Source organism: Jaculus jaculus, chromosome 11 (genome assembly GCF_020740685.1).
Source record: "Jaculus jaculus isolate mJacJac1 chromosome 11, mJacJac1.mat.Y.cur, whole genome shotgun sequence".
NCBI classification, from domain to species: Eukaryota; Metazoa; Chordata; class Mammalia; order Rodentia; family Dipodidae; genus Jaculus; species Jaculus jaculus.
Window position 1 is genome coordinate 57,667,970 of NC_059112.1, and position 13,235 is coordinate 57,681,204.

Here is a 13,235-nt window from a genome sequence, read left to right on the forward strand (position 1 = left end):
CTTGTAACTCAGGAGGAAAGGGAGAGTAGAGCTGGAAAAGCCCCCAGTAAAATTGATGTGTGGGCTGTGCTTTAGGCATAAACCACAGGGACATGACATGGCAGTAGTGCTTAGAAAAATGGCTTTAATCATAGGGAAAGAACATATTTTCATTAACATACATTTGGGATCTTATGCAAATGAGGCCTCAAGTGAGAGTGTTGAACTGGTTTGCCACTGACAGAAATTAACCCTCTACACTTACTCCACTTCTGTGTATGGAGGGAGGATTGCTAAGGAAGAAGGCGCTTTGTTCTGTCCCTTCGTCCAAATTTTCTCAGATGCCCCACAGTTGAGCCCTCATTAGTGGACCTAAAAGTTAATGTAAGAAAACCAACCAGTTTTAAATCCTACTTTCCATATAAGGTAGCTTTTCATGTACAAAGCTGAGGGTCTTGGGTGGTGGCTGAGCAGGAGAACCTTTGCCTAGCATGTGAGAGGCCCTGGGTTCCATCCCTAGCACTTTACAGTAAGTTAATAATGAAATTTGCTAAAGCTGGGTATGGAGATGCAGGCCTGTAACCCTGGCACCAAGGAGGCTGAGGCAGGAGAATGGGGAGTTTGAGGCAACCTGGGCTCTATAAACAAGACTCCCGTTTCAAAGATAAAAGAATAAATAAAAATGAAGGTGAGAATAAATGGATAAAATGTAGGGCTGAGGTGCTTGAGGCATGTTTCAGAGTTGAGTGACTCTACCCAGTTATTACCCACAGACATGACTGCTTTGCCCTAGGTGAATTTCAGTGGGGACTTAGAATCCAAGCATTCTTTCCCTCACATTTACCCTCACAGTACATCTGTTTTGTGATACATGTTGGGGTTCAGAGTCCCTGCCAAGAGCTCTCTGCCCACAGTGATCCAGAGAGACCAGGTGTCTGGCCCAAGGGGTCTCTTTCTCCCTTCCCACCTCCAGTTTTATTCATCCATTCCTTCTTTCCGGGGCTTGGTTGCTTTGTTCCTCCTTGACTTGCATCAGCCAAGGGTGCTTGGCTCAGCCTTTCTGCAGAGGTCCAGGCTCCAGGACAGGTGTTAAGCCGCCCTACCCCAGAACAGCATCCCCTACCTTGTGCACACATGTACCATGTCTTGGATGCCATATGACCACAGACTAGAAGGACCTTCTCCTGAATGTATAGCAGGCATAGTGGTGTCCAGAGCAGATTTGGAAATGCCATGGGAGAGAGATCCTATTCCTAGGCAGCCCCTCCATGTGAAAATTCAGGACTCTTGAGCATTTTTTATAGGTGATCTTTGTTGTTTCTATTGTTTTGATTCATTCAGTGCTAGGAAACCAAGGCCTGGAATGTGTTAGGCAAATACTCTACTCTTGAGCCATACCTCCAATCCTCTGACACTATGTTTAAAAAAATAAATACATAAAATAAAACTCTTTTTGCCAGGTATGGTGGTGCACACCTTTAAGCTCAGCACTTGGACGGGCAAGGTAGGAGGATGCCTGTGAGTTTGAGGCCAGACTGAAACTACATAGTGAATTCTAGGTCAGCCTGGGCTAGATAGAGTGAGACCATACCTCAAAAAATAAATAAATAAATAAATTTTAAAAAGCCTCTCTTTCCCCAGCTGTGTTCTGGGTCCTGGAACCTGTGGGTATTCTGCGTCATTGCATCTCTTCATCAGGGATCAGGTGAAGACTTTAGGGTTTCAACTGGACCTTGAGGCTCATACAGGAAGAAAACATTTTTGGAGGTAGGAAGCTAATACCTACCCAAAATTCTTCAACATGGGTTGCATTCTTTTATTTTCTTAGAAAATATTATCATAGTATCTGTCTTAATTAGATGATTAAATTATTGTATCATAAGATCCATGTAAGTAAAGGAAGCTCTTTTAAAAAGTCAGTGTGGGGGCTGGAGAGATGGCTTAGTGGTTAAGCACTTGCCTGTGAAGCCTAAGGACCCCAATTTAAGGCTTGATTCCCCAATACCCACATAAGCCAGATGCACAAGGTGGCACATGCATCTGGAGTTTGTTTGCAATGGCTAGAGGCCCTGGTGTGCCCATTCTCCCTCCCTCCCTCCCTCTCACTCTCTCTCTCTGCCTCTTTGTCTGTCTATTGCTATCAAATAAATAAATAAATAAACATTTTTTTAAAAAAGGTCAATGTGGGAATGGAGAGATTGCTTAGTGGTTAAGGTGCTTCCTGTGAAGCCTGAGGACCCAGGTTCAATTACCCACATAAGCCAGATGCACAGGATGATGCACGCATCTGGAATTCGTTTGCAGTGGTTAGAGGCCATGGCATGCCCACTCTCCCTCTATTTGCCTCTTTCTCTCTCTCTCTCTCTCTTAAATAAATAAATAAAATATAAAAAGTCAGTGTAAGGTCTGGAGAGATGGGTCAGCAGTTAAGGTACTTGCCTGCCAAGCCTAACAACCTGAGTTCAATTCCACAATACCCACATAAGCCAGATGCACAGAGAGGCACATGCATCTTCACTTTGTTTGCAGTGGCTGGAGGCCCTGGTGCACCCATATACTCTTTCTACCTGTCTCTCTCTTTCTCTCTCTCCTTCTCTCTCTCTCTCTCTCTCTCTCTTTCTGTGTGTGTGTGTGTGTGTCTAACTAGATAAGTTAAATAAAATATTTTTTAAGTCTGTATGGGGGCTGGAAAGACTTCTCAGTAGTTAAAGGGACTTGCTTGCAAAGCCTAAAGGCTGGGATTTGATTCCTTAGCGCCCACATAAAGCCAGATGCACAAAGTGGTACATCTGTCTATTTTGTAGTGGCAAAAGGCATTAGTGTGCCTATTCTCCCTCTCTTCCTCTCTTTCTTTCTCTCTCTCTCTCAAAAGGATAAATAAACAAATATTTTTAAAAGTCAATGTGACCAGGCATTGCAGCATACACCTTTAATTTCAGCGTTAAGAAACAGAGGTAATAGGATTACTGTGAGTTTGAAGCCAACCTGGAACTACAGAGTGAGGTCCAGGTCAGCCTGGGTTAGAGTGAGACCATTCCTTGAAAATAATAAACAAACGAACAAAAGCCAATGTGGGCTGGGAATGTAGCTCAGTGATAGATTGCCTGCTTGGTGTGTACAGGCCTGAGGTTCAATCCCTGGTAATGCAAAAGAAATTCTTTGTGATCTTTGAATACATTTGATCTCTGGCCAACCACATCCACATTTCCAAGTTAAAGTAAGAGCCCAGTTTATAATCCTTAATCCTTTTTATGTTTTTGCATTCATTATTCACAGACAGCTATGGGGCCAGAGTGAGGGCTGAGAGGTAAGAGGCAGGGCCCTGCCCACTTCACTCACAGAGGTACAGAGAAGGAAATTTCAAGCTCTAGTGGTTTGAATGTAAAGTGTCCCCCTTAGCCTCAGGTGCATGTGACTAAGCATCCTACTTACTCCCCAGGAGGTGGAGTCTTGCTGAAGGAGGTATGTTGCTTGAAGTTGATTGGTCTAATCTACTGGTTATTCAGAGCTTGTTCACTTACTGCTTTCCCTGTCTACTGCTGATACATAATGTGAGCCAGCTGCCAAGCTTTCCTCCATCATGATGAACCTTCCCCTTGAAACTATAAGCCTGAAATAATCCTTTTCTCCCCTAAGCTTGCTTTTGTTTGGATGTGTTTTCCTAGCAACAAGAAGGTAACTGCTATAGAAGAAAACCAAGAAAGACCTTGCAGGTGTCAGCATGTGTCATGGAGGTTGAACAATACTGCTTGCTGCTCTCAAGTTGAGAGATGCCTAGGAAGTCATCAAGGGAGGAGAAAGCAGAAGATTATTTGAGGTTCAGGAGCCACATGTGGAGGGACTTCTAAGCCAGTCAAAGGCCCCAATAGGAGAAGGGAAGTAGAGGGGCCCTAGTTTGTGACCTTGGGCTATGAAGTTTTGGGGCCATGTTGAGGAGACTCCACTGGATCCCATAGCAGCTCAGAGCCCTGGGAATTATTTATTGATAGAGTCAACCAACGAAACCTCTCTATACCTTCCCATCCCACCCACAGCAGCCTAGTCCAAAAGTCTATACTGTGTGTTGTTTTAGGGGCTGGGCTGAACGACCAGATGAGTGGACTTCATTTGGACATGTCCTGTGCTATCACAGATGTGAAGCTAGGGAAGAGGATTCCATGAACACCATGAGCATAAGTAATTGATTACATTCCCTAGGCAGCCTGAGAGGTAGGTAGTGTGAAGACTAGTACTTGCTATGGACCTTACTCATTTCCTTTTGTAAATTATTCACCTCATCTGAGAGAAACAAGGTTTTGCTGAGGCATAGGCTACAAATTGGAGATGAGTATTGTCAGACCCAGTATTTTCTCCAGGCCCACATAATAATATCACTGTTTTGCCCCAAGGAAGGAATAGCTAGCAATCAGAGAACTTGGGAACCCAGACTCCCCCCCACCACACACACACATACCATGAAGAAAGGACCTCCCAACACCCACAGAGTTTCCATTAGCCAAGATTCCTGAAGTGTCTGGAATTATTTTCCACTTAGGAGATCCAAAGTGGACAAAGGACCCCCAGAGCTGTTCTGGCATGTGAGGGCAAGGGCCTTGCATGGCCAGTGACACCAGAGCATGGGTGGGACCAGTGGGACAAGGGGTGCAGCCAGGGTAAGAACTTATCTCCAGGTGGCTGCCTATCAGGTGCTGATCTCAGAGAGGGGCCCTGGTATGGTACCTAGACTCCAGGTTCATTCAGCATAGAGGCCCCCAGCAAACCCATCATCTATCTGTCCTACCACCTCCTCTCATCCAGGCACATGGTCCCTTCACAAGGACATAATCTAACTTCTACCTTCATGCCCACACTCAATCCCCACCCTGCAGAGCTAGGGACTCGGAGAGGCTAAGCCACTTGTCTTTGGTTGTCCAGCAGAACAGAGCAGACTCAGGCTACAAGGAGGAGTACATAGCCCCACTCCGGCAATGGCCTTGGTGTACCTGCCTGTTTGGCTGCAGGAGCTCAAACTCCTGAACCTTAAACAAGGGGTTGGGCCTTTCCTCTGCTTACTGCTCTGCAGGTGGCCCTGTCCTTCTCCTGAGGGGCACTGTAGATCTGGGGGTGTTGACACTCCCATTCAGTCAGCGGGACACTACCCATGGCTGCAAAAAAAAAATTAGAACTCTTCAGTGGGAGCTGAGGCTACCCATTGGTTTTCCCTGCCTGGTGAAGGATGGCCCCCACTGAAACCTCAAAGACCTTCATTATGCTGTGGCAATTATAACAGGACCTCAGGGCTGGAGAGATGAGTTAGTGGTTAAGGTGCTTGCCTTCAAAGCCAAAAGACCCAGGACCCATGTAAACCAGATACACAAGGTGGCGCATATGTCAAGCTTATTTGCACTGGATAGAGGCCCTGGTGTGACTATATTCTTATTCTCTCTCTCTCTCTCTCTGCCTTTTTCTCTATCTCTCTCAGATGATGACAGATAGATAGATAGATAGATAGATAGATAGATAGACAGACAGACAGACAAAAAATGTACCTTAGTGTGGGTGACTGTGATAACAGTGGGGTTAAGATTTCTAAGCACCTGAGCTCATCCTTTCCTAGGCCTGCAGGAAGCCTTCTAACACCCAGCAGTACCACAGGTGGAGCTGTGCCCCCCCCCCCAACAATACAATCTGGAAGGGGTAGAGCTGGAAAGATGGCTTAGGAGTCAAACACACTTGCTTGCAAAGCTTGCCAGCCTGATTTCAATTTCCAAGCCACCCAAATAAGCGGGGCACAGAAAGTGGTACAAAAGAGTCTGGTTTTCATTTGCAGTAGCAAGAGGCCCCAGTACACTATACAAACTACATACACACACACACACACACACACACACACACACACACACATAGAAAAGAAGAAAGGAAGGAAGGAAGGAAGGAAGGAAGGAAGGAAGGAAGGAAGGAAGGAAGGAAGGAAGGGAAAGAAAGCCAACCAGGCAGGCACTCAGGAGGCAGAGGTAGGAGGATCACCACAAGTTCAAGGCCACCCTGAGACTATATAGTGAATTCCTAGTCAGCCTGGGCTAGAGTGAGACCCTACCTCAAACAACCAAAAAAAAGTAAGAAAGGAAGAGGGAAGGACAGAGGGAAAAGGAAAGAAAGGGCAGGAAAGGAAAGGGAAGGGAAGGAAGGAAGAAAGGAACAAAGGAAGAAAAGTCCATCCTTTTTGAACTTCTATGTGACAGTTGTTTGGATCTATCTATGTTACCAGGACCAGGCCTCTGGCCTGCTTAGCTCCTACTGAGGAGAGGAAACCATTCAGAGAGGCCTACGTAGCCTTTGAGCACAAGACCATCCATATCTTGTTCAGAGTCCATTGTGGAGTAGGGAACAGAGTAGGGCAATGGTCCCTAGAAAATACTGGCCCAGCCTCTGTTCACAACATTAAAAACTCCACCCCAGGAGACTCACTGGTCTGAGGTGACCTGAATAACCAGAGGAGGAGGAGAAGACATAGGGGACCTCTATGGGACTCACCTTTCTCTCACCACCCAGCCTCCTAACAGCAGAGGCACCTGTGAAGTGTGGCAGCTCCAGTGGACAGTCTCTGGAGAAGAAGGCTGCAAAGGGCAGAAAAAGCCAGTCATTGAGGCAAGTCAGCCTCAAACACACTTCTAGTCATGCCCAGGGTGATGCCTGGCCATGGAGTCTCTCCATGTGTGTGGATGGATCTCTGTGATGCATTTAATCTTGCATCCTCCAAGTCAAATTAAAAAGACAGTCTTAAGATGGGCATAGTGATGCAGGCCTTTAATCCCAGCACTCGGGAGATAGCGGCAGGAGGATCGCCATGAGTTCAAGACCACCCTGAGGCTACATAGTGAACTCCAGGTCAGCCTGGCCAGAGTGAGACCCTACCTCAGAAAACAAAAAAAAAGGGGGGAGGGCTGGCGAGATGGCTTAGTGATTAAGCACTTGCCTGTGAAGCCTAAGGACCCCAGTTCAAGGCTTGATTCCCTGAGGGACTCACATTAGCCAGATACACAAGGGGACACAGGCATCTGGAGTTCATTTGCAGTGGCTGGAGGCCCTGACACACCCATTCTCTCTCTCTCTCTCTGCCTCTTTGTCACTCTCAAATAAATAAAATAAACAAAAAATATTAAAAGAAACAAAAGAACAATTTTCCCCCTGTCCCTCATCAGGACCCCACTAACCCATGAGGAATCCACCACGAGGTGGTCCTATGGGTCTGCAAATATGAGAAAATGGGCCCTGGTGCAGGTCTTCGTGACTGGACAGGGACAGAGTCCTGATGGTACCTGCAGCTTGCTTGCTCAGTCCTCAGGAGCTTGCTTGCTCAATTTTCCGGGAGCTTCAAGTCAGTTTCCAGACTCTAGGAAGCCATTCTCAGAGATGCTAGTGCTGCCTTCTGTGTTGGCAACTCTGAGGAGACATCCCAGGTCAGGCCTCAGTTTTGGTGGTGACAGCCCAACAAGCAGCTAGGGGTAAAGGGATGCTAGGCCTTGGTGAGGCGGGCACTGGCCTTTCCCCCTCACTGCTTGGTGAAGCTTCCCAGAAAGACTCCTCTTAGAGATAGCAGGGAAGTCTCACCCTCCTGTCCTGGCATTCTTGTCTTGTCACCTACTGACTGGCACTCTTAAAGTCACCTGCATCTTCCCCACAACCACACTCCTGTGGGCTCAGCCTAGCTCTCCAGGACCACACCTGTCCCTCTCTAGAATTGCTCAGAATAAGCAGGTCTTCAGAGCTGTAGGTGGTCCCCAAGAGCTAGCAGGTGCTTCTCTAGATCCTTGGGCACTGTACCCTAAGGTCCCCCAGAGCCCTTACCACCACTGAGTGTTGAACGTGAATCACCATTTCTCCTTGTGTAGGGGCCTCGCATGCCCTGTTCTTCTAGAAAACTTCATTCTTCAATTCCAGGGCATGTTCATGGCCTTGGTGAACCCACCCTCAGGTCATCAGTCTGTTGAGGAAATAGCCACCCTTCCCAGCTGGGCTGAGGAATACTTAGAAGCCTGCTCTCTGACCTAAGCCTCCTCCAGCAGTGATTCTACCCAAAGCATGACTGTGGGGCCACAGGAGCCTGGGAGCCTTGGGTGCTGGACAGAGAAGGCCTGGAAAGTGATGATCTGAGGATGGGTTCACCAAGGTCAGGCAGGGTACCAGAGGGCTGAGGGAATCTGTCCAGAAAGTAAGTCTCAGGTTATCTAAGCCCACTTGCCTCCAACATCCCTCACTATTTAAGGGCCCTGGCACCCTGGTGAACTTCCTGCCAGTGTGGATGAGGATGCTGTAGCTGCTTCTGCTACTAACTAAGGACACAATCAGAGATCATGGAAAATGTGACCTATAACGGCTTGTTTTTAGGGCCCTTCAGAGAATATGGACTACTATGGAAAATGCATTGAAATTGTGATAGAACAACTGGAAAAACTTAAGTCTGAGAAGAGCAACCCTGAGCAGTTCCTGGAGGCGGTGTCCACCTCACTACAGCAGGTAGGGTCAGGGTAGCCATTCAGGCTCCTGGGCGGTTGCATCAGTGACATGTGTCACCTGGCATTTTGATTTCCAGAAAACAGTATGAAATCCATTCCTTCCTATGGAGAGAAATCTAGGGCAAGGTGCTCTATCAGAAAGGGGGCAGTGGTGCCTGCCTTCCACAGATAACCATTTTCCATGAGAGAGCACCCTGTAGCATTGAGGACATGAGATCTGGCTCTAAGGAAGATACATTGTTCATGAATCCCAGTTGTTCTGTCCCCCACCAACACAGTTAAGCAGAGGCAGCTTTGGTCTCACGGTGGCAGGTTGGTGGCCATGTGCCCAGAACAGCTAGGGCAGCAGCAACATGGCTACACATTGTGCTGGATTGTGTCTAGCTGACATGGCCTCCAACAGAGAGGCAGGGCCTGGCCTGGGCAATGAGCCCCACCTGCGTTATCTTCCTGTCTACACTTAGATATAATAGACCCTCTTCAAAGAGGCTGGCCACCCAGCTCCTCAACTCCTATGTCTGTATGTGCACAAGGTCCTTTTCTTCCATTTCAACTCTGGAGACTGGTTCATGGGAGTGAAGGACTGAGCCCTGGACCCCCCCCCCCAATGGCAGTCTCTGACCCCACATCCATCAAGGGCAAGTGCCTAAGCAGCTGAGATTGCTCCAATCCTTCCTTTAGGAATATGGAACTATGGCTGTTGGATGGATGGGGGAAGGCAGGTCCATCAAGGGACATGCTAGAGGACTGTCACATGAATGTTCCTATCCATCTACCGAGGAGTGCATCTCCACCCTTGCTGTTGTCACTGACTGCCAATTAGAGAAGATTTGTCTGTAATTGTGACCTGTAGCCAGCTTTTCTTGGCCTATGTGGATTGGTTTATATCTATGCCCCTCAAGGACATGGCTGTGGCCACACCACAATCTCCATCCCATCACTAGCACAAGGGTCACCTCTACTCTGCCTACAGGCCACGGACAAGCCTTGTGGGATAGCAGCCAAAAAACTCACAGTGAGAGATGGAGAGGCAAAGGCTAGTTCTTGGGATAAGGCCTCTCCTATAAGAGAAAGCTACTCCCCAATTTCTGGAAGGGGTACCTAGGTATAGGGCTAGAGCCTATATTCAGTAAGAACTGGGTGCATGTGAGACACAAGGTCCATCTGTAATCAAAGCCCTCCAGAGGTTGCCCCTACTTTAGCACTTCTTTGCCTCTCGGCTCTTTCTGAGACTAAACACTTTGAGGAAGTGACAAAAAGATCTGGGCCAGGCCCAGTGGCACAACCCCCTTTTATTAGCCCAGCCCATGTACAGTTCCCACAGGGCCTGCCTGGCCAGTGCATAGTTTCCAGCAGTCCAGAAGCCTGTCTAGGGCCCAGCCCTCACGTGTTTGCCTCCTGAACAGCTTACCTGAACCTGCTTCCAGCCCAGCCCCTTGGGCCTGCTCAGTGCTCAAATATAACTGCTTTGCCTCTCCCACTGCTTGCCCATCAACCACAAAGGCTTCTGAACTCCAAGTCCTCACAGGTCCTGTTACAAGGGTCCACTTTCAACAAAAGCCCTGCTAGTGGCTCTGACTGGAGCTCATACCTCTCCCTTAGGCATGGTCTCAGGCTGAGTGCTGCTGCATGGCCTGAGACTGGGTAGTTGTGAGTAATGGAATATAATTCTTATGGTTCTGGAGACTGGAGTGTCCAAAATGGAGTCACCAGGATCTGGTGGGAGCTTCATACTGCATTCCATGGTAGGAGGCAAGAAGGAGTTAGACAGATGTACCATGTTCCTCAGAGATTCTACCTGAACATGTACAATAGCAATTGTAAACATTCATGAGATTTTGAGGGTTAAGCATTAAAACCACAACACCTGACAAGCAGACCTTGCCCACTCTCCCATGACAGCTCCAATAAGGTCCCCACTTCCTTTCACTAGACCTCTATGCCCACCTCTGCCCAGGCTGCCCCTGCCTCCTCATCTGGCACATTGCAGTTGGCACCTGGAGCATTGCCTGCTCTGGGTCTCCTTCTATCCAGTGCTGTTCCTACTCAGGCTCTGGCCTCTCCTTGCTGGGATCATCAGTCAGGGTCCTTATTGGAAGCTCCCAGTCACCTCACCTCTAACCCTTCCCTCTCTCCAGGCCCAGATATAATGACAAGTGGCATGTCACTGAGATGCCCTCTGACCTTTCCAGAGAAAGTACACCCAAACCCCAACACAAGCTGCTCATCTCAGAGGACCAAGTTCAGTCATCAACAGTTGCATCCACTTGCTCAGGTGGGAGCCACACCTCCCCCTATCTTGGCAGTGGCAGAGCCCCTGTCCTGTTTACTGCCAAGGTTTATTCTTGTCTCTCTGCCCTTTTTCACTGTCCTCCCCACATATATGACATAGAAGGTGTGCCTTACTGATGAGAGCCTCAGGGTACCACAGCACCCAGAATCGAGGCCATGCCCTCACAGTTTTTCCATCTACCCTATGTCTACTCTGCTGGCCATACTACCCTCTTGGAGCTTCACCATGCTTGCCACTTCCCCCTCCTGGAACACCTCACATGCTCCCCTGGGCTATTCAGCTCATTCATGTCCCTGTTGGAAAAGAAGGTGTCTTTCTCAGGGGAAAGGAAGGGAGAAGTTACTACTGCTGTTCCTTGATGACTGTTGCAGAAAAACAAGATTACTGCAACACATTCTTTGGGACATTTTTGTTGTTATGAACAACCAACAGATTATTGATTAGCCCTAGTTGTCATTTGGCATGTCACAATGTCATGATCATCCATGTGCCTTTCCATGGGAAGCCCAGTACCCCAATGACCACCTGTAAGTTGGCAGCAATGAAAAGAACTGACACATGAAGGGGGTCAGGCTAGCACTACAGAGATGGCACAGATAGCCAGCCACTTCAAGTGCAGAAGCTGTTCTGCTCAGAAATGCTGGTCCTTCCAGCTACTGCCTAAAGTCCCTCTGAAGTCCAAGTGGAATGGGGCCATAGCTATGACCTAGTTTGGACAGCTCACTTTCATCTCTAGCTATCAGGAAGTTGATATAGCATCCTGACTTTGAGATCAAGGCTAGGAATTCCACCTGCTGGAAAGTTTTGCAATACATGGGATCTCTGGGCAAAGTCTGAACAGCAGGCTTTGGGGAAGGGCACACAGTGGGGAGATGGTGTGCCCCCAGCTGTGCAGCAGTCATTGCCCCTGCTTAGTGTGAATGCAACCTCACTTGGAGGTACAGTCTGTACAGATGAAATAAAGCTGAGCTGGTACCTTGGAGCTTGCAGCAGACTGTATTCTCTTAGGCTGCCTTGGTTGGGTCTCAGGGAGGGGACAGACATAGAGAGAGCCTGTTCCCACACCCATGAAGTTGCTGGGCCTTGGTGCCAGGCAGCCTTGAAGGTCTAGCTCACAGCTCCTGTCTACATTTCTGGTTAACTACCATCCCTTTGGACAAGCCTGAGTCATTAGAGCACTGCCCTGGGGCTGAGTATTCTGAACAGGGGTCCAGGTGGTATCAGTCTGTGGGTACCACTTTGGCTACTTCCTGTACCCAAAGCTCCCTAGCCTGTTCAGACTGGGGACAGGAATGCTCAGAGGATCCACACAGGCCTGGGAACATATGTGGGGGTGCCATGACTTCCACAGGCAGCTATCCAGACTTTGCCCAGTGGCAGCCAAGCCATGATGAAGGACCTCATTATGAGGGATATTTTCTGGAGAGGAGGTTTCTGAGCAAAGGGAGTTGCCCAAGGGAAAACCCTGGAAGCAAGGGATCCTGAACTATGGCAGGGGTGAATGGGCCAGGAGGACTCCCAGAGCCTATGTACAGAACCTACAGAACCAGGTTATTCATCATGCAGGCCTTTGCCCATGAGCAGAGGGGTTGTGAGCAGAATGAAAGGTCAGGGATAGACTAGTAGAAAAAGCTCAGGTCACCAGTTAGTCAGACAGCCCAGGGATGAGCAGAGTTTAGTGCCACCACACTACAGCCAGAGGGAAGGGGAACGATTGAGGAACTGTTATAAAGGGTTTAGAGGGGAGGAGGTCCTGGTCCTGAAAGGCCTGAAGGCAGGGACCAGTGAATGGCAGGGCTAGCCTGGTATTTACTCTTCCATCAATTTCTGAGAGAAGTTCCACACTAATGCTTATTATAATGTTTAATGTGTTGGCCTTGTTCAAAATTGTGTGCAGTGTTCTTCTGTAGTTCTTTTCTAGAGTGGCCAGGTCTGCCTTGTGTCTGATTAAGAAAAATTAAGGAGCCGGGGAGGTGGTAAGAGCACTTATTGTGCTATCATGGAGACCTAAATTTGATCACTAGTACCCCCATAAAAAGTGGGGTAACAGTGGAGATGCTGGGATCATGAGATGGCTTCCAAGGAGAGCTAACAGACTTGGATAAAGTTTTCCAGGACTGTCAGTATCCTACCTGGATGGGCAGAATTGGAGCTCCAGAAACTTGTTGCTGGTTAGAATTATCAGACTTGGAGACTTGTCACTGGCTAGAGTTGAGTTGAACCTACAGTTTGATGTTCTCCCTGGTTGTTTTAAATCTTGTATTGTTTGAATATTTCTTTGCTATGCCCACTGCCACCTTAGTTTATGGGGAACACCTGAATTAAACCACCCTAGGCCAGTGTTTGGCACACCATCCTGTTGCTATTTTCCACCTTATGTTGGCCAGGGGGTGATGTCCACCCTCTGCTCATGCCATCATTTTCCTTTGTCATCATGGAGCTTCCCTCCGAGCCTATAAGCCAAAATA

At 48.1% G+C, this 13,235-nt stretch overlaps 1 protein-coding gene across 1 annotated transcript in view; it reads left to right on the top strand.

Moving 5' to 3' along the window:
* The window catches only part of Cfap99 (cilia and flagella associated protein 99), a 93,081-nt gene that overhangs the window by 4,722 nt on the left and 75,124 nt on the right, over nucleotides 1–13,235 (top strand). The window contains exon 2 of the mRNA XM_045161261.1: nucleotides 8,347–8,475. Coding sequence (XP_045017196.1) covers nucleotides 8,362–8,475 — 114 coding nt within the window. The 5' untranslated portion in view covers nucleotides 8,347–8,361. The remainder of the gene's footprint in view (nucleotides 1–8,346; nucleotides 8,476–13,235) is intronic.